Source organism: Sphaerodactylus townsendi, linkage group LG05 (assembly GCF_021028975.2).
Source record: "Sphaerodactylus townsendi isolate TG3544 linkage group LG05, MPM_Stown_v2.3, whole genome shotgun sequence".
Classification (NCBI taxonomy): Eukaryota; Metazoa; Chordata; class Lepidosauria; order Squamata; family Sphaerodactylidae; genus Sphaerodactylus; species Sphaerodactylus townsendi.
In genome coordinates, this window is record NC_059429.1 from 17835523 (window position 1) to 17857473 (window position 21951).

The following is a 21951-nucleotide window of genomic DNA, read 5'->3' on the forward strand; positions in this document are numbered from 1 at the left end:
AGAAGAAGAAGAAGAAGAAGAAGAAGAAGAAGAGTTTGGATTTATATCCCCCCTTTCTCTCCTGCAGGAGACTCAAAGGGGCTTACAATCTCCTTGCCCTTCCCCCCTCACAACAAACACCCTGTGAGGTAGGTGGGGCTGAGAGAGCTCCGAGAAGCTGTGACTAGCCCAAGGTCACCCAGCTGGCATCTGTGGGAGTGTACAGGCTAATCTGAATTCCCCAGATAAGCCTCCACAGCTCAGGCAGCAGAGCTGGGAATCAAACCCGGTTCCTCCAGATTAGATACACGAGCTCTTAACCTCCTACGCCACTGCTGCTCCTAGATCTCTAGATCTATGATCTAGAGATCTAGATCTATGATCTAGATCTATGATCTAAAGATCATAGATGGTTGGATAAGGTTATGAAAAGATGGGATGGGGGAAAACTATGTGTCAAGAGAGAGGCCATTTTGAAAGCTAAACGCCTAGAAAAATCTGCAGTCTCCTCTCATAGTTACCAGAAGTCAGACAGTACTGATGTTGTGTATTATGGGAGCATTTATCCATTCAAGCTTACGGTGTGTTCTGTGAGTTTGGTGGTGTCGTCCTTGTTTATTGGAATCCAGTTGAAACCAGTTACTCTGAGAACAATGGAGAAAATTGTGTTATGTATGATAGGTTGGAGGAATTTGTTATCAGTTAATGAGGTCTAGAAAGTTCTGATTAAACTGTGCCCTCATTGGTCAAACATTGGTCACCTGTTGCAGTCAGCAAAAACCATAAATTAGTATCTACAGTATTGGCTAATATTCTTTTCTTATTTCCGTTTCCTTGTACCCTCCACTAGGACTCTGCATGTGTACTTGAGACATCTAGTAAGAGTGCATTTCTGTATATGGAAGCTAGCCTTTGTTGTTATTGGGACAAGGCCAAGTAGGGGTTCTTTTGGAACTGTACGCGTGTCACTATATTTTTTGTAACTTTATGTGTGTCACTGTATTTTTAATTTTGCATTTTAATATCTTTATTTCAATAATTTTTAAATATTTCTTGCGGCTTGGAGTTTCTGGTTCAGAACCCATGGTGTTTGGGAATGCTACCACCCCAAAGGCTGGGACAGGTCTTTGACACTATGGGCATTTTCGCACATGCACATAAATGCTCTTTCAATGCACTTTCATAATCAATGGGACAAGGGGAAACCTATGCACTGGCAAACCATGGCTTATTACTGATACAATTTCCTGTTTACTCAGCACTCCAGTCCCCATGTTGTTACCTAGCTTAACAGTTAGAATATATTTTAAAAGTAGCAATGGGGGAAATAACTCAGCTTGGCAGTGCGAGAGGCAGGCTAGGTGGGATCTTTTAGACAGCGATACCAGGAACGGCTTTTGAAACGTTCTACAGAGAATGCGAAGGAGACCAAATTATAGTTTTAAATATTTTTATATAAATTTTAGTTGCAAACAATCATACAGTAAGACATGGAGAAGCATACACACAGTTCCTAATGGATATAAGCAGGGAGGACAAGATAGGTTTGGATGATAGAGTAGGAGGGGGAGCAGGGGACTTATACATTACCCAAATTCAGCTGAAGAAGTTCCTGAAGAAAGCAAGGATTCCTATGCCAGCATGGGAACCCAGATGAAGGACGATATATTGTGCAGCCATGGCAAGGTGTGATATTCAAGATACAGTCCATGAGGCCTTTGGAGGTGCTGAGTGAATTAACCCTTTCATTGGTGTGCTGGCAGATCTCCTTTTGCAGAGCTTGACCTGTTTTTAGCTTGGACCTCTGCTCCACACATATATGGCTGTTAGCTTTTATTAAATATATATATATATATTGTATGAAAAATCATATAGAATCCATATTCCAGTAAAGCAGGGTATGAAGGGTAGGGCAACAATGTTTAGATTCAGCTCATTTAGTTCCACCAGAAGGAAATGCAGTAAACACACACACACACACACACACACACACACACACACACACACACACACACACACACACACACACACACACACACACACACACACACACACACACACACACACAAAAGCCTTTATTGGCATACAAAATGCAATAAATATCTGTTTAGGTGTTGAACAATTTCTTCTGATGAAGAATAATGCAACGCATGAAGATTTTCTATTAAATAATGACTACAGGTTATTGGCTCTGCTTTTTGCATTTTGGTGCACTATCCCTTATTTTTGAAAGTTAAAAATTCAAATATGCTCCATTTGTTGGTCCTCCAGAGCAACTTCTTGGTCACTCATGAAACAGGATGCTCAACTAGACGGTTTGTTCTAGTAGAGTTTTTCTTATGTTTTTATGTTAAGCTTGGTTTCTGTCTCTCATTTGAGGCTGTCATTACAACAAAGGAAGGAGCGCTCAGAACATGCTCAGGAACACTCTCACCTTTATTATTGGGATGTTACAGAGTTGAACTCTGGCATAGGAAACAAGTTCTGGTGGGAGGGCACCCTACGAATTCCCCTCCTACGCACTGATGGCAGCCAAATAATTTGCAGTGTGACAACTGCTAGTTTCTGGTCCCATACTGGGTTTCAGTGGACATCTTTAAAACATGGCTATCACTGGCGCTCTGACTACTGCAGAATGAGAGGTGGAAATATAAGAAGAACTGACATAGCAAAAGATCTAGAGCCATCTACTCTAATGGGCGCTGACCTTGTGGAAATGTGCAGTGACCTTTGATGGAATCCGTACACTGAATATTAAAGCCGTTTCACCATGCAGCTTAAAGTAGCCTCTGGTATGTGTAGAGGGTTGCTCTGTTTGAGGCAAGCTTCCGTCATCCCCATAGATTTGCTCCAGGTAGAAGAAATTGTTCAGGTTGAAAAGAGTCTGAGGGGAGGGGGGCAGGGATGTAGTAGTCAGAAGCATATTTGACAGCACCTGCTGCCCAGCAATCCTTTTTCTTCTTTTTCAATGATGAAGGGGGGTGACCAGAGATTTTTTGCTGATTGCACACTGGATTTCTCAGCATGGAAAGCATTCAGACATTCAAAAAATTGTTCTGCACATGCACATATATTCTCCTTGCCGTCGTCGTTGCTCCCCCATCATCTTTTCACCAGTGTCACAGATCAATCGTCAATTAACAAGAGAGGTGTACTAATCCTGCTAGGGGTGGGGAGCTGCATCAATAATCACTAAAGAAGAGGATTCATTTATTAGAGCCAGTGTGGTGTAGCGGTTAAGAGCAGGTGGATTCTAATCTGGAGAACCGGGTTTGATTCCTCACTCCTCCACCTGAGTCGCAGTCTGGCAGAGGCTTATCTGGTGAACCAAAAGTGTTTCCGCACTCCTACATTCCTGCTGGGTGACCTTGGGCTAGTCACAGTTCTTTGGAACTCTCTCAGCCCCACCTACCTCACCAGGTGTCTGTTTTGGGGAGAGGAAGGGTTTGTAAATTACCTTGGGGAGAGGAAGGGTTTGTAAATTACCTTGAGTCTCCTTCAGTGGTGGGATCCAAAAATTTTAAGAACAGGTTCCGATGGTGGTGGGATTCAAACAGTGGCGCCGCCGCCGCACACACAGTGGTGCCGCCGCCGCACCTCCAGTCCCTATTGGGCAGGGAGGTTGCTTTAGTAACCCCTTCCCGACACTCAGAAAAAATTAGTAAACACTTCTAGAGAAGTGGTGAGAACTGGTTGGATCCCACCTCTGGTCTCCTTACAGGAGAGAAAGGCAGGGTATAAATCCAAACTCCTCCTGCTCCTGCTCCTCCTCTCCCCCCTCCTCCTCCTCCTCCTCCTCCTCCTCCTCCTCCTCCTCCTCCTCCTCCTCCTCCTTCTTCTTCTTCTTCTTCTTCTTCTTCTTCTTCTTCTTCTTCTTCTTCTTCTTCTTCTTCTTCTTCTTCTTCTTCTTCTTCTTCTTCTTCTCCTCCTCCTCCTCCTCCTCCTCCTCCTCCTCCTCCTCCTCCTCCTCCTCCTCCTCCTCCTCCTCCTCCTCCTCCTCCTCCTTCTTCTTCTTCTTCAACGTTTTCAGGCTGAAAATAAAACGTTTCTGGGGGGAAAAACCATACCAAGTTCCATGGAGGAAACGTTTTGTTTCCTGCGTCAAAACCTTTGTGTGGGGAGGGTCTATCTATGTTTTAACCTGTAATATGTTTTCTCCTTTATTTACCGTATGCTGGTCTGTGACCATAATGACTGACTGACAGATAGAGGGGATGTGATGCTAAAGATTCTGCCATCAAAAGCTGCCATTTCCTCTGGGGGAGCTGATCTCTGTAGTCTGGGGTTCAACTGAAATTTCAGGAGAATTCCAGGATGAACTTGGAGGGCGGTAACCCAACTGAAAGGAGACTCATCCAGTACAGAGTCCGTTCTCAAAGCCATGAAGCAGAGGCCCTATTAGAGCAGGTGCACTCTAATCTGGGGAACCGGGTTTGATTCCCCGCTCTGCCGCTTGAGCTGTGGAGGCTTATCTGGTGAACTAGATTAGCCTGTGCACTCTAACACCTGCCAGCTGGGTGACCTTGGGCGAGTCACAGTTCTTCAGAGCTCTCTCAGCCCCACCTACCTCACAGAGTGTTCGTTGTGGGGGGTGGAGGAGGAAAGGAGATTGTCAGCCCCTTTGAGTCTCCTACAGGAGAGAAAGGGGGGTATACATACAAACTGCTGCTACTCCTCTTCTTGTATTGTGGAGACCTCATCAGGCGACCCCCCCCCCCCATTCCTCCTCCTCCCAGGGAAAAGTCTGCTGCATGTCTTTCCATTACATGCCTCTTCATGACCTTTCCACTCTGGCAAAGAAGAGTCAGCGAAACACATAAGGGGTGATTCTTTGACTCTTACAAAAGATGGGATTGTTGACAGCTCTGAGGCACAGAAAGCATATAATTGACTCAATTTTCCCTGCTTGGGTCCTGAATGCATTTTTCTGCCTCGGGATATATTTCGGCATTCTAGTGGTCCTCGCCCCTCCCCTCTTTTTTTTAAATTCTGTAAAGGAAAAAGTAGTGTTGGGCCAGAGACTGAACCCGAATATTGCCACAAGTCTCTGGAACAGCTCAGAGACTTTCTTAAACAAGCATTCTTCACAAAGCAAAACCAGTAAGTGGAAGATAGGTCTGATCCATCACAGGCTACTAGCCACGGTAAGTAAAGAGAACCTCAATATGCCGAGGCAGCAAATCTTTGAATACTAGTGCTATCAGGAAGCATCAGAATAAAGTCTTGATCTCTATGCCCTGTTTGTTTGGCCTTTCAGGGCACCTGGTTGGTCACTATGGCTGTTTCTGCACAGCACAATCACAGCGGGTTACAATCAGCATCTCACAATCTGTTTTATCCTGGTTTCTGCCCGTTTTGTGAAGGAATCCAGTGAAGACCGGGAGGAAATACTCCAATTTCTTTCGCACGAGCCCAGGTCTTTTGTATTTACATTGCAAGCATATCTGCGCACGCCCAGTGTTCTGTGTTCTGATTGGCTGTTGTTTTTGAGCAGCAACTTGAATGAACATCAGGTGGGGAGATCAGGGGTGGGTGGGGTGGGGTGGGGTGGGGTGGGGAGATTGGCTGGGCAGGAAAAATAAACTGGTTCTGCTTCCCTGGTGTTTGCCCGGTAGTGGGCTCACCCCAGGATTTTTGGAAAGAATCACCAAATTGGCAATTTTTGAAAATCCCAGGATGAGGGAAATATTGCAGGGCAAACCCACCTTAGGACCGGGAACCATGCGAAACTCCAGGCCAGACTGGGATATTTCTTTTGCTCAACCCAGTATATTTGGACTGTGCAGAATTGGCCTATGTGTAACAGGATGCTGGACTAGATGGACTATTTGTCTGATCCCACAGCACTCTGCTTACAATGAGAGGGCCCAGCAAGTATTGCACAAAGCACTTTAGATGCAGCAGAGCGAACCTAGATCAACACCTTTTGCAGCCCAGTGGCATGAACTATGGGACTATTTCCATGGGCTGCTCCCACTTGACAGAGATTTAGTACATTGTTTTTAATGCTGCTGCAGATGTATAGGCATGTAGATTAGCAGCATAGCTTCCACGCATCGAATTTTCTGTGCATTCACCCATTAGCTTCTCATAGCCCCGATTTCCTCTGAATTTTTCCTGCCGCTCCACCTGAGGACAATTTGAGGGATTTTAAAATAAAATCGATAATGGCCATGTCACTGAATTCGGCCCTCTTTCTCGGCCTTGAAACTGACACCACTCATACTTGGAAACAAAAGTTTTCAGTTAACATTCTCAATTAAAAGAATCTAAGATCTCAGTACTGATTGTCAAAAACAGCTAGCTAGAGTAAAAAGCTCTGGGGAAAAGGTAGTTTTGAAACGTCATGTGAATTACAGTAGTTATGTAGTGGAGCATGTTAGAGAATATCTCAATTGCTACCAAAAACAAACAAAGAAAGAAAGAAAGAAAGAAAGAAAGAAAGAAAGAAAGAAAGAAAGTAATCCTGAAGCTTAATCTTATTTTTAAGATTTAATTTTTTTCCTGCCCAGTCCCCAAGTGTTTCCTCTATCCCTGAGTAGCCGTATGGTGCAGATTTTGTGATTTGCATAATGAGGCCATCATGGCCATTAAATAATGATGCTGCAACTTGGAATTACTTCTAATGTTTGGGAGCAGTTTGAAATCTTCTCAGTCAGTCAAGTATTTAGTCAGTCAAGTATTTATTGTTTGAGCCATTGGCTATAACAATTCAAAAATACATGCAGTTAAAACAGTAACTTAGTTAAAACAATAATTTAAATTAAAACAATAATTTAAATTAAAACAATAATTTAGTTTTACATTAAAATATAAATTATTAGTGTTCGCAATCTCTAAATTAAAATGCCCCATCAAATACGTCAGATGTTTTTGCAGCTTCTTCAGCTAGTCTAAGTTAATCTCCAGTACTTTACAACATTAGTTCAAACAGCGCTTTAAATACTTTGCTCGTAGTTTCCTAGCCGCCAGGGCAAAGAGAGCCATCTTATAAGAAACATAGGAATCAATATCAGATAATAAGAAAATCAGTTTCTCAACATCAGACAAAAAAGCTGTCCTAGGTAGTATTGGCTCCAAAAACCTTTTCCTTATATCAGAATATAAAGGACAGGAGAGTATGTAGTGGAAGAGATCCTCAGGCTCTTGTTTTCCACAGATACAAAAGCGCTGAGAAAATGAAATCTTCTCATCAGACAGTTATATTCAAGCACGTTGCGACCTGGTTTCATTTCCCCAGCAGAAGGAGCAAGCAAAGCAAGATATATGCCTGACAGAGATGATTCGGAACCAGAACTGTTAACCGGCCTTCTCACCTAACAGGTTTACCCCAGTTTAGAATTTCTGTTTCCAGCATGCCTGCTTTCTGCCAATCATAGCACCAACTCTTGGTCTCTGGGAGAGTTTTTCTGGTTTTACGTAAGCATGGCTTCTTTGCAAGAATTGCTTTATGCTTTGTGTTTGTGCCTGCTACGTTGGGATAAAGATTTTCAGTAAGAGATGCTACCCATCCTGATTGAATAGGGGTGGTCACACTTTTCCCAATGATTTGACTGTCTAAACCAGTGGTGGCGAACCTATGGCACGGGTGCCAGAGATGGCACTCAGAGCCCTCTCTGTGGGCACGCGCAGGGTGCCCCCCCCCCCACATCTAGGCTGGCCTGAGCCGCTGGGCTCAATTATTAGCATTAAACCTAAGATCTAGTTTTGGGAAGCAGTGTAGGTTACCCTGTTAAGTGCTGTTAAACCCCACTGATTTTCATGCGAAGAACTAAAGCGCAATCCTTTACCTGGGAGTAAGCTCAGTTGCTGGCAATGGGGCTTGCTTCTGAGTAAACCCTCCTAGGGTCGTAATTTATCTGTTGGAATAGTTGCATGGTTGCTTCAAAGCAAAGCCATCGACTACCACCAAGCTTACTTCTGAGTATCGCACGCCTCGGAGCCAACCATTTTTCTAAACTAAAACCTCAGCATTCAGGTTAAATTGCTGTGTTGGCACTTTGCGATAAATAAGTGGGTTTTGGGTTGCAATTTGGGCACCCGGTCTCAAAAAGGTTCGCCATCGCTGGTCTAAACAATTGTTTGCCAAGCAAAGTGGCGACACAGCAAGTGCAAAGGGGGAAATACAGCTGAATCAAGTGGTGTGAGAATGAGCATCTGTGAAATGCCAGCAGCGCTGGAGAAGGACTACGGTGAAGCAATCTGCCAAAAACCATGACTGTATCAATGAACAAACAGTTGAAAAACTGGCCCCCTCTTTGCCACTGATGAACAGAATGTGGGCCAAACTGGTGGTTGTCTGACCACTCCTTCTATTCAACCAAGCAAGCCTGATGTATTGTCGAAGGCTTTCACAGCTGGATTCACTGGTTCTGGTGGGTTTTCCGGGCTGTGTGGTCGTGGTCTGGTTAGGAACAAGATCCACCAGACCATGGCCACACAGCCCAGAAAAACCACCAGAACAAGCAAGCCTGAGTTTGCACAAATCCATTTTCTACTGGCCAGGGCTGCCCCAATTTCATCTGCCTCTGCTCTTGTACTTGGAACTATTGGGATTTTTACCCTTTAGGGAATAACAGAGCTCTCAAAGGCACACAACACACAACAAAACATCACCCAGTTTGTATGCTGCTTATTAAGTCAAGGTTCACACAGAGCCTCTTTATCTTTGCAAAACTATTGTAAAGAAATCTTTCCTAAAAAGGATGGGATAGAGATTGGTCCCTAATCTAGTCTAACTAACTGGAATGGATGGAAATGTGGAACCATGTCCTTCCTTCATAGTGCCAAGGTGGAGAAGAGAATGGCGTGGGAAGAGAAGGTGTGAAAACAGAAGGAAGATTTCCCTGAGAGCAGCAATCTACACATCAAACAGAGCAGTAGAAAGGAAAGGATGTTCAGTGTCCTGACCTGTCTGTCTCTCCAACTCTCTAGTAGTCCTCCTCTGAAGTCTAGGGTTAAGAGACAGTTCAAAATCCTTTATTTCCAACATTTATTTATTTATTTATTGATTGATTGATTGATTGATTGATTGATTGTTTGATTGATTGATTGATTGATTGATTGAACTTATAGGCCGCCTCATCCTCGAAGGGCTCGAGGCGGCTCACAATACGGCTGTTCTACCGAACAGCAATCAACAGCATAAAATCAACAGCATAAAAACACTGAACCCATTAAAACCTATGCAGCAATTACAGACAGCAAAAAACTATAAATTAAGACAACCAAGGTTTTTATAAAGCAGAAGTTGTTTAAAAGCAGGCGCCCGATCTAAGGCTAAAAGAAAGGGAGGGAATAGGCAGGGCCCGCGATGGAATCCATTAATCAGGCCCAACTGTAATAAAAGATGGAAACAGGCAGCCTCAATTTCAGTGGGGGACGGTAGGACCACGGCCGGCCCCTCCAAAAGCCCGGTGGAATAGCTCCGTCTTGCAGACCCTGCGGAACTCACTAAGGTCCCGCAGGGTCCGGACAGCTGGAGGTAGAGCATTCCACCAGCAATGAAGTTGCTTTGTCACTTGATTTCTAGGCCAAGAAAAGTTTCACTTGGGATTGCTGATATTTATTAAAAGCACAGGACCAGGGACAGAAAAAAGAAGGTGTGGGTCTTAACAGTTGCTACCACTTGTGATGGATGAAGGCGTGCAAATCTCAGTAACACTTGTGTACGAATGCTTTGTGAATATTGCATAGCAGTAGTACCAAAAAAGCAAGTCAAACTTTCTCTGTCCCGCTCCCTCTATTGAATTTGTCAGAAAGGCCCTTCTACCACCCCCCTTACCTTCGATCACAGAGGTGATTTGTTGCGACAAAGTGGTAATTGCACACACAACCAGGCAAATCTGCAGGAGCTTCTTAGGTGAGTGTAAGACGATTCAATGACATGACTCATTAGCGAGCAAGGATTTATCAGCGATTTAGTGCAGCCACCAAAGGTCTCCCAAGGTGTAAATAGCTTCTGAATGATCTCTGTGTCTGGGAATCGCTCAGTATTTTGCGCCAGGTAGGAATTCTCCAACATCCCTTTAGGTTCTTGTTTAATTGATGTGCTTTTAGCTGGGTCTTTTGCTCTGCACAGAGGAGAGCAAAATTGGAGTAGTTTCTCTGAACGCAGGATGCATTTGAACAGATGGGTGTTCTGGGAGACAGCGAGGGCTCTGTTTACAGGTGTTCCCGGGATCTCATTGATTCAGTGCCTGCACTTGGTAATGGAATTAGTTCCTGGGGCCTCCGGAGTTAATTTCATTAATGAGTTGTCAGCAGGTATCTCTTTAACACCCAAGGCTTAAACACATTAAGCAGAAGGAAGTAGGTTGCCTTGAAATGAAACACCATAAAAATACAAATATAAACACATTATCCAACTTGATTTACATTCTGGCTCTGGGGCCCCTTCCACACATGCAGAATAATGCACTTTCAATCAGTGGTGGGATCCAAAAATTTTAGTAACAGGTACCCATGGTGGTGGGATTCAAACTGTGGCGTAGTGCCAATGGGGCTGGGCGGGGCATGACGGGGGCGTGGCCAGGCATTCTGGGGGTGGGGCATTCTTGGGTGGGGCTGTGGCAAGGACGCAGCCGCTGCACCGGTCCTTGGGTGGGAAACGAATGCACGCAGGCGCAGGCTGCCATGCATGCTGGTGCACCTCCTGCTAGACTGCTTCAAGTTCTGCATGCTACTGCTGAGAGGAGGGGCGTAACTAAGGCAAAAATCACGTGGCAAAATCACCAATTAGTAACCCCCTCTCGGCACAAACAAATAATTAGTAACCTACTCTCAGGAACCTGTGAGAACCTGCTGGATCCCACCTCTGCTTTCAGTCCACGTTCACAATTCTTTGCAAGTAGATTTTGCTATTCCGCACAGTAAAATCCAGCTGCAAAGTGCATTGAAAGTGGATTGAAAGTGCATTATTCTGCATGTGCGGAAGGGGCTGGTCTCCTTAGCTGGATTCCTGTGTGATTTGTGCTTTCCCTACAATGGATTAAATTATAGTTAGGGAAAATGCAAACCATGGTTTGGTCAGTTTAGCTGGCTATGCATAAAGAGAGTAGGGAAGGGAGAGAGTGTCTAGGGAACCCTTCGAGGCTTTTCTTTTTTTTCTTGAATTCACTTCAAACAGCCTGGCTACCTGGAGCAGCCTTCCTTCTAGGTGTGGACTGGATATTAAAGCCGCTGGGGAAAGTTCTGGTGGGCCAATGGCCTGGAGAGGTGGTCTGTTGCTAGGCAGGCCTGTGCAGGACTGCTCCTGCCTCCCAGGAGACAGCGGCCACCACCATGCATAAAACAATGAGCCACCACTGGTAGGAAAGATCACCTTGAGACAATGAACCTTGGTCATCACAGTGCACATGGGTGCAAGCTGAGAGGGGGCTGGGAAGAGCTTCTACTTCTCACCTCACTTCATTGTGGGGAGCAGAGACAGAGCTGTTTTCTGGGGGGTGGGTTGCCTCTCAGTACACCCCTGCTTCCTTCCAGCTACAAGAAATTCTGAGTCCCCTCTGGCTCCTCAGGAATCCAGCCTAGTTGATTTTTGTGGCCAGAGGAAGAACTTTTTCAAATTAGCACATTCATTTTTATTATTGGTTAATAAACGTAAATAACAGTGTCAACCAAAAGCATATAATCAGTTACATAATCTAGTTTACATCTAAATAATTACATAAAATTGATGCATTCGTTGAATAAGTTCATTCTAATATCTAACTATTTAAAGGTGCTAGAGGAAGAACATTTCACAGACCTTAAAAAACAAGAGGACCATCTTCTGATTTATTCTTTGCTCGCACATAATTCCCACTGTTTTTTGGGATGTGGTTTTATTCTGGTTTCTGTATTGCTTGACTTTAAATTCCCTGTTGCCTTTCTGCGGTTGTATACAATTGTTTGCATGATATAAATTGTTTCTTAAAAGCATTTCTATCCCACCCGTCCAGAGCAGGCTATAGTGTGCTAAAAAGAGTGTACAAACCTAACTATGAAAGAATGCAAACCCTCGTTTATGTATTTTAATGTCAGCCACCTTAATTCTTTTCGATAATTATCGTGGGGGTTTAATTATTTGTCATTGCAAGATGGATGTGTGAAACAGCTATCCGTCTGACCAAGCCGTCCTGTGGGGGGAAGGGCGTCTGAGCTCCTTAAAGACGCTGAGGCACCAAGGAAGTAAGTGGATTACATTGTGCCGATTTGTATTAGATCTAGGTCTAGGTTAGCATCTAGGTTAGCATCTGCTTAGCGTCCTGCAGGGTGATTGACAGTGATTGGTGGAACACACTGGAGACTATCTGTGATTTTGGTCACAGAGTAGCACGTTTTTATTCCACTCTTCCTCCAAGAAACACACGAAGGCAGACACGGTTCTTTTTGTCCCTGCAAATCTGAGAGGAAAGTTACACAGGAAGCGCATGAGTGTCCCAAGGTCACCTAGGCCGATTCTGCATGGGCAAAGAAACATGGGCATAGGATTCTATATAACCAGAGGTGGGATCCAGCAGGTTCTCACCAGTTCCCGAGAGTGGGTTACTAACTATTTGTGTGTGCCGAGAGGGGGTTACTAATTGGGTCTGCTTTTCCGTTAGAAATTCCATTCGGTCCAAAAATCATAAAGTCCTGTTGTTTCCTATGTGGCTGGTTAGCGAAGGTAGAAAACGGGGTAATTCTCCCTGTTGGGCTGTTTTAAAAACATGTTTTAGTAATATGGTAAAGTTCCTTGTTTAAGGAAAGTGTCCTTCTTTGGATTTCTAGAAACAAAATTAAGTATTTGAAAGTATGAAGTATTTGACAGGCAGTCAATTCGAGGAGAAGTGGTTGTTTTCTGTTGGCGAGTAGACTTGATAGGACTTAGCTACAATGAGTTCTTAAATTATGGACAAGAAAGATACCAGCTGGAGATTTAGGACCTTTTTTTTTTACAGTAAGAGTGTTTTACAGTAATGGGGAAATTATTAATGCCCTTCCCCCAGATACTTGACCGGCCACGCGCCCGTCGGTGTTGCGCCCATACCATTGGTGCTTTTCACACGCCACTGTTTGAATCCCACCACCATGGGAACCTGTTACTAAATTTTTTGGATCCCACCACTGTATATAACCCGTTTTTGAGGGAGGGACTTTGCATAACTCCCGCCCCCGGAATGAGTCTGCCCCGTTTTATTTCCCCCAACCTGTTTTTTCGAAAATCACTAAACTAGCGATCCTTTTGAAAAATCGCAAATTGGAGCTGCTCCCGTGCGAATAGCCTGGAAGGAGGCACTTTATTTCCTGCCTTTCTACCTCGCCATCCACAGTCAGGGAGAATGTTTCTGCCTTTACCCGGAAGTTGCAAGGAGGTCCCTTTTCCTTTTTAAAAATTTTGTGGGTTGCATCTGGGTAGCTATGCAGTTGCAGCCGGTTGTATTATGGGACGATTGGTATGGCTGGGGAGGTTCACTTCTACATGCCTGCTTAGCTACTCATATTTGCCAGAATTTTTTTTTAAGAGAGAAGCGTCTCTGTGTGAAGGCGTGAAAGCAAACTGGATTGTTTCCGTGGCCTCCAATCACTGCCTGCACTGAACGCATGTGAATGGGTAAACAGAGAAAAGGGTTCATTTATCACGACTGCAACCTATTGTACATTTGCTGTGTGGAATCAGCCCTAGGTCGTTATCGACCTAAGTTCGAGCTGCGTTTGACCCAAGTGCTCCGCACAACCACTGGGATCAACATGGTTTTGTACCAGCTTTGCCCCGTGTAATGGTCAAATTTCTGACTCCAGTTGGGAACTACTACTTTTTCAGGGAACCACGCTTGAACTCAGCTCGATTCCAGTAAAGTGCGGAATCTCTGGTGCCAGGAGTCCCCCATTCAGCCAATCACAGCTGAGTGTTTCAGACATGCGTACAGCTGGCCAATCAAAAAACGCCACCTTCATCCCTCCATTCCTGTGACAGTTTTTTTAATAACGTGTGTGGGGATAGACGGAACATGGCCGTAGAACAGTAATGCCAAGTACCGGAGCGGAGGCCGGCCGAAAAAGGCACAGGATGATTCCGCCCTCTGAGCTGGGATCAAGCTGGTTGCAGTGGGGAACAACAATGGCTTTGACCTAGGTTAGTACCCTTCTCAGGGAACTGGGTCGAACCTATTTTACTCGTGTGCAGAATCACCCCTAGTGAGTTTTTGTGGCAGAGTGGGAGTTGGAACCTGGGTCTCCCAGACTGTCACTTGATACTCTCATCACTACACGACGCTGCCATGTGAGTTCATCCCATGGAATATTAGGCTGTGGATTTACCACTGGCAGTTTTTGAATGTTAGCCTCTGAAACCTCTGACTCTCCCATGAATTACTGTGATAGTGAAACAACCAGAGGATGTTTCTTTGTGCATTTTGAACATCTTCCTCTTTTCTCCCGTGGCGGTTGAACCTGCCACTTGATTCTGTTCTTCAAAAAGGAAACATTTGCAAGGAGGCTGGCGTTGGTTCCCGGTTCCTTATTTGTACTTCCTAGTTCCTTATTCATGAATCCAATGCCAAATATTGAGGAAAATTGAAAAGCTCTGCACCCCAAAATAAGGTTTGGACCACCACACATTGTACACCCCCAAATTCAGGGGTCGTCGTGCCCAACTAGAGGGTGCATGCTGGTTCCAGGTCCAAAGTGCAGTTCTTGTGGTGGCTACTCCAAAGTGAGGTGCCTCCTAGTCAAATGCATATATGAGCACTGGGTCCCAGCTGGACCCCAAAACAATGTGATCTGTGTTGTATAATATTATGTATGGGGGTCCAACTCTTATTTTGGGGCACAGAGGGCATGGCTTCCAGGTGAGATCAGGGCCCTGCGGGACTTACAAAGTTTCCGCAGGGCCTGTAAAATGGACCTGTTCCACCAGGCGTTTGGCCAGCCGGGATGATGTCAACTCTGCCATAAGAACATCTGGCCTCCTGTGGGTACATAAAGGGGGAAGGAGGGGTTGAAGCCATCTGTAGTTTTAGTATTTTATATATTATTTTATTGTAAATTATGTATTTGATGTTTTAAATTGTTTTAGTGTTGATGGACACCGCCCTGAGCCTTTGGGGAGGGCGGTATATAAATATAAATAATGAATAAAAAAAAATAAAATGTAGCTCTTCTAGTTCCATATTGAAATATTCTTTGCAATACAGGCTTCTATGTGGGGATCCAATTAGAAGTTTGTGGTGCAAGAACCAGAGTCTGGGCACCCCTGTATGCCTTCTTGCAAGGAACAGTGTCCAAGAACCAGCATATGTTCCCTTGGAGGACAGAGTTCCCTGAACTTGGGGTGTACGATGTGTGGTCATTCAGACCTTATTTTGGGGTGCAGAGATTTCCAATTGTCCTCAGGATTCAACAGCTAGCAAATGCAAATAAGGAACTAAGAATTAACTGGGAACCAACTTCAGCCTTGCACATTTGCAAGCCATGGAAAAGAAGTCAAATGACTTTCCCAATTTGTCTTTTCAAGAGCCAGGATTGGACAGTGGCTAAGACAAGGCCGGAGTGAGTGGGGAACTGAGCGTGGGGCATGCATGTGCCCCATGCCCCTGCCATGCCCCCACCCACCTGGAACGCCCTCTGAATATCCCCACACTGGTGCGAGCACGGTGCATTGCCCATCCTCCTTGGCGCTATGCCACTGGGCTAAGAGCAGTCTAGTCTTGAGAACTGGGTTTGATTTCCCCACCTTCCACATGAGCAGAGGATTCTAATATGATGACCTGGATTTGTTTCCCTGCTTCTACACATGAAGCCTGCTGGGTGAGGTAGTCACAGTTTTCTCTGAACTCTCTCAGCCCACCTACCTCACAAGGTGTCTATTGTGGGGAGAGGAAGGGAAAGGAGTTTGCAAGCCTCTTTGAGACTCCTTTCAGGAGAAAAAGGTGGCATATAAATCCAAACTCTTCTTCTTCTTGTTTGTCTGTAAGCCTCCAATAGCAGGGTATACAGTCTGGGAGCACACGCACCCTCCCGTGAATAGTCTCATTCAGTAGTAGAACTATGCATACTTCTGATGGGATTTTAAAACTATTATATAATGGAGGATGACGTGCCTTTTCAAACATGCCCAGTAGAGTAGAGGCTGTCTTGTCTAGAAAGCACTTGGCATAGTTCGCACAACACAGAAATGAAGATAATTTCTCATAATTGGATTAGTTTAATAAGCTTGCAAGCTTGCAGAAAGCTAGCTGGTGTAGTGGTTAGGGATCTGGGAGATCCAAGTTTGAACCCACTCTGCCATGGAAATTCAGTGATCTAGGCTAGGGCCACACACACACACACACACACACACACACACACACAACACAACACACACACACACTCAGCCTAACTTTCCTCACTCAGTTGTTGTGAGAATTAACTGGAGGAGGGGAGTATGATATTACAAGTTGCTTTGGGTCCCCACTGGAAAGAACAATAGGTTATAAATAAGTAAGCTTCATAGAACCAATCTCTGAATTGGATCTAGACTAGTGTTTGTGCAGGTATGTGGATTTCTGGCCACGGAGAATGTTCTTTTCATCTCCCAGTTTTCTCAGCAAAACCAAACGTGCCCCCAAATCTGCTCCTGTGGGAGAGGGGAATTCTGGGAACAGGATTTCAGGGGGCATTTGGGGCTGCCATGGAATAGGGCAGTGGTGTCGAACCTATGGCACGGGTGCCAGAGATGGCACTCAGAGCCCTCTCTGTGGGCACGCGCAAACAGAGTCACCCCCCCCCCCCATGCACACATCTAGGCTGGCCTGGGCCGCTGGGCTCGATTATTAGCATTAAACCTAAGACCTAGTTTTGGGGAAGCAGTGTAGGTAACCCTGTTAAGCGCTGTTAAACCCCACTGATTTTCATGCGAAGAACTAAAGCGCGATCCTTTACCTGGGAGTAAGCTCGGTTGCTGGCAGTGGGGCTTGCTTCTGAGTCGTGATTCACCCGTTGGAAGAGTTGCACGGTTGCTTCAAAGCAAAGCCACCGACTACCACCAAGCTTACTCCCGAGTAATGCACGCCTCGGAACCAACTGCTTTTTCCAAACTAAAACCTCAGTATTCAGGTTAAATTGCCGTGTTGGCACTTTGTGCTAAATAAGTGGGTTTTGGGTTGCAGTTTGGGCACTCGGTCTCGAAAAGTTCCCTGAATAGGGGAAACAGGAAAAAGTTTCCCTGGAATAGGGGAAACAGGAAAGTTTTGCTCTGTGTCTGGAAATGCTTTAACCCATGGAAAAATCTAGTCTGGATCCAAGCCCTGTTTTGTACTTGTTCTATGAGTTCCATGCATTTTTGTATTGATGAAACACTAGGTGGAAAAACTGATGAAACGTGATCTCTCCTTTTATTTTGGTGGTGCTCCTCTGCCTTTAACACCTGCCCAGCAGGCTGACATTCAACAGATGCCCCTTTCACAACCTGGAGATGTAGGGAAAGAAAAGACAGTTTAATTTGTGCCTGTCACGTTGTTAAAAATCACAGGAGCGCTGCCCAAAGAAAAGGTGGCACGCTTAAGAACCCACACCCAGCAAAACTTTGGCCTGATAACACATGACTATTCTCCGAGATCGGCACCACAACAGCTGCCTGTGCTTGACCATATGTCACCCTCTCAATTAATTACTTCAATCAGGCATTGATTTTTGATTAGCACGTACTTCCAACAATCCCCTTTTCCTCTCCTCCCAATTTATTCCCCCCTGCTTTTGATTTGTGACCTATACCAGGGCTGCGAAACATCGATTGGTCTTGTGGCTGATGGATTAAGCTACCACTCAGGCACAAAACAAGTGTACAGGGGGGGAGGGAGAGAGAGGAAAAGCCCTGCCCAGAACTGAATGGGAGAGCAGTTGTTGAATCCTGCCTGAATCCAGCCATTGGTGGTCACTGGCTGCCTTGAAGATAACCAGGACTTCCTCCGGCAAAGATTTCGGCTTTGCCTTGGCAGGCGGCTGCCGCTGAGTTTCTGGAGAGGGCTTTCGTTGCCCTGAGTTTGCCAGCCAGCTCTGAATATTTTTTCCCCACTGTTCTTGGAGTCGGAGGCGCCGTTGCTATTCCAAAGGAAGAGATGCACTGAAGATTAAACATGTATGGGAATTATCCACACTTCATTAAGTTTTCCCCAGGCTTTGGCAGTAAGTATTTCCACAGGCGGTTTCGGCTTTCTAGTTTTAGATACAAAGAGTGGTTTGGCAGTCTGAGCACAGAAGGGGGAAAAAAAGATGCAAATGGAGAAGCGATACTCTGGTTTAGGAAAAGCAAAGGTAGCTTCTGCATCTTCTAAGCAGAAATGGGTTTCTAATTGGGAAGAAACTCCGTGATCTTCACTGTGACTCAACGGGGCTCTGAGTTGTGTTTAAACTTTGAAGTGATGTTGCTTTAACTGGCAGGTTGTGTATGTTGTGATTTAGTGTAGTCTGTGTGACAGAATTGTTAGCCCTCATCCTAACATGTGGTGCCTCTACTGACTAGATTTTCGTCAGAATGAAAGGGATACATTGGATTATCTCATTAAAATCATGTTTTATGAACTCCGTCCCTTGGGCTACATCCTTTGCAGTTACCCATTGGGATAGAACCCTGGGCTGTTCTGCTCAGAGGTTACATTCAAGAAGGCTTACTGTTGGAATGTGTTTTTAGGATTGTATTTGACATACTCAAGTGGTCAACCTCTCTATTATCAACCACTTGTGTAGGTCAAATATGTATGAGGGTTCCTCAGGTTGAATGCTTTTCCAAATCTGAATTAACTGCACATAAAAAACTTGTCAGAGAAAAGACTGATCTCTGGGCAAGGGTGTGGTGTATGAGCTGGAACTTTCAGTGATGCAAGTCTTCTACTTGAAGTCTGGAATAGGCCCTTTCCGCACAGCCAAGATAAAACATTTTGAGGCAGGAAATAAATTTTTTCCTCCGTGGAGTTCGGCATGACCCCCACCCCCCAATTGTTTTCTTTTCAGCCTGAAAATTTTTTCAATGAATCCTCTTCTTGAACGATTTTTTTTTCCTGAATAAAACGGTTTTACTTCAGCGATTTTTGTGGGGCCATTTTCGCTTGCTGTGCAGATCTCTTTAAAACATTTCCCATGCTGCTCTGCAGTCCCTGGAAGTCCGCGTCAGCGCCATTTTCTGAGCTCGCGCCGGCCATCTTGAGTTGTATTTTGGTCAGGTTTTTTTTTAATTTGGGGGGATTGTTTCTCCGTAGCTTCACACACGTGACCCATGGTGAGTTGCGGCACAACGCTTTGAAGCTTTGTAGCATCGGATCTACAGGTCTGTAAAAAAAAAAAGGAACGACCACAAAATGGCAGCCAAGAATCGTTTCGAGGGGGTGAGTCTGGACAAATTGAGGGTGGGGAATAGAAAATGTTTTGCAAACATTTTGCAAAAATTTTCTGGAATCTGTGTGGAAACGGCCCGTGTCAAAACACTGAGTGGTGGTCTAGGTCCCTTTCTGAAAACGCAGAATAATGCACTTTCAATGTACTTTGCAGCTGTGCAGAATAGCAAAATCCACTTTCAAAGAATTGTGAAAGTGGATTGAAAGTGAAATATTCTGCATGTGCGGAGGAGGCCAAGGTGAGAACTAGTCCTGAAACTAACCTCAAAGCAAGTTAGAACGGCCTAAGCCCTTTCGGTGTAAATACAGTAAGTAAATGTGCTAGATTTACATTTAATGGGTTCACTTTGGGAAATGCATGATTTACCACTATGAGCGAGTAATGAATGGGTAACTCTACAATCCTAAGGGGGAAAATTACAACCTTCCATCGAAGAGCACTGGCGTTCCTGCCTAGGGACATGGGGTACCTCTTGTCCCCGGGCGCACTGATTGAGGTCACGTGGGGGGCGTTAAAACATCCTCCTACACAGGGAGGGATTGAGCAAGCCCTAGAAAACAGGCACTGAAGCAGCCGACTGCTCCCAGTGCCTGTCGTAGCCCCGTCCCACTGGGCTCCCAGGAGCAGGACTGGGAAGCTCCCCCTCCCCTCCCTCTAACCCAGCATGTCTTATTCGCCTTAAATTAAGTGTGGCATTACTCAGAAGCCTTCTCCCAGGCAGCCAGGCGCCGGCAGGCACAGGAAAAGGCAAGCTGAGCAGGAAGCCCAGAAGAAGCAGCAGAACTGAAGATGATGCTGATGTTTGCTTGGTAAACCTTCAGATGGGGGGTGACTTGTGAGAGATTTACATGCTTAAAAGTTAATTCCCACTTGCACTGGCTTGGAGCTGTTTCTCAGGCTAGCAGCCTACCTCACAGGGTTGGTGTGAGGACACAATTAGGAAAGTGGTGGGGAGGGAGCCATGTAGGTTTTGCTGGGGTAGGAGGTGATTTGTGAGAGATGATGCTGATGTTTGCTTGGTAAACCTTCAGATGGGGGTGACTTGTGAGAGATTTACATGCTTAAAAGTTAATTCCCACTTGCATTGGCTTGGAGCTCTTTCTGAGGCTAACAACCTACCTCATAGGGTTGGTGTGAGGACACAATTAGGAAAGAGAGTTGGTGGGGAGAAAGCCATGTATGTTTTGCTGGTGGTGGGAGGTGTTTTGTGAGCTGGTGCAAAAAATCATTGTTTGGTCGTTGTGTGGGAGGGTGGTCGTCCATACCTGGGGTGGGGGCGAGGGGGGCACCAAACTCAGATTTTGTCCCCGGGCTCCAGTTTGCCTAGATTCGCCCCTGTCGAAGAGACTTTTACTTAGAAGGAAATAGCTTTACTTAGGATTGCACTGGGAATGAACTGAGTGTTAGCTAAATATTGAATGAGGATATTGAAGATCTGGGTTTCTGCTTGCGCTGAGCCTAAGGTCCGCACATTAGACAGATCCGGATCTGCCTGCATATGTGGTTTGGAGTTCTTTTAGAATTACAGCTGATCTTCGGACTTGAGAGACCAGTTTCCCAGGAGGAAATGACAGCTTCAGTGGATGGACTCTGTGACATCACTTCCCGTCTCAGCTCCCTTCCCAAGCATTACATCCATATCTCCAGAGATTTCCCAAAGTGCAGTTGGCAACCCTAAATTGCCACTCCACAATGTTTTGTTGCTTCCTTATCCTCATAACATCCAGATGGACACGACACCTGGTATGGTGTTATTGTGCTTGTGTGCAGCTTTGGGGCTCAAGTTGTTAGAGGTGCATCGCGGTGAATAAATTCAGCATCATGGTGGATATGTTCAGTAGGTGGACATATATTTTTTTTCACCACCACCTTAACTCATAAGCTGAGTCTTAGATATTATCAGAGGTGGGATCCAGCAGGTTCTCACAGGTTCCCGAGAGTAGTTTACTAATTATTTGTGTGTGCCGAGAGGAGGTTACAAGTTGGTGATTTTGCCACGTGATTTTTGCCTTAGTTACGCCCCTCCTCTCAGCAGTAGCGCGCAGAACTTGAAGCAGTCTAGCAGGAGGTGCACCGGCGTGCGTGGCAGCCTGCGCCTGCGTGCATTCGTTTCCCGCCCAAGGACCGGCGCAGTGGCTGTGTCCTTGCCACAGCCCTGTCCAGGAATGCCCCGCCCCTGGAATGCCCGGCCACGCCCCCGTCATGCCCTGCCCAGCCCCATTGGTGCTACACCACAGTTTGAATCCCACCACCATGGGAACCTGTTACAAAAATTTTTGGATCCCACCACTGGATATTATTGCTTGGTCAACACAACACATGGCTTGCTGTGATTGCGAGTACTGGGTTTCCGGTTCCGGTCACCGAGTGGAAAAGACGCCCGCTGCCAAGCTCCTTTTAATTGTATTTTTTAAGATAAGTCTTCTTTGATATAAGATTGCGAGTACTGTTTTGGCACAAGTTGTTAGAGGTGCTGGAAGCATCACAGGGAATGTACTCAGCAGGCAAACATACCATGTTTAAACCACTACGATCCCTCATGAGCTGAGTGCTGGATTTCCTAGCCTGGCCACCATCTGACTCAATCAGCTGTTGAATTGCTTTGCAGCTGTGTAGTATCTGAGGTGGTGGAGTTTCATT

The 21951-nt window shown here is 45.4% G+C and overlaps 1 protein-coding gene across 1 annotated transcript in view; it reads left to right on the plus strand.

The window, feature by feature from the left end:
- The first annotated feature begins 17657 nt into the window (after window positions 1-17657).
- The window catches only part of LOC125433658 (retinoic acid receptor RXR-gamma-like), a 61123-nt gene continuing 56829 nt past the window's right edge, over window positions 17658-21951 (plus strand). Inside the window, 1 exon segment of the mRNA XM_048498364.1 lies at window positions 17658-18105. Coding sequence (XP_048354321.1) covers window positions 18057-18105 — 49 coding nt within the window. The 5' untranslated portion in view covers window positions 17658-18056.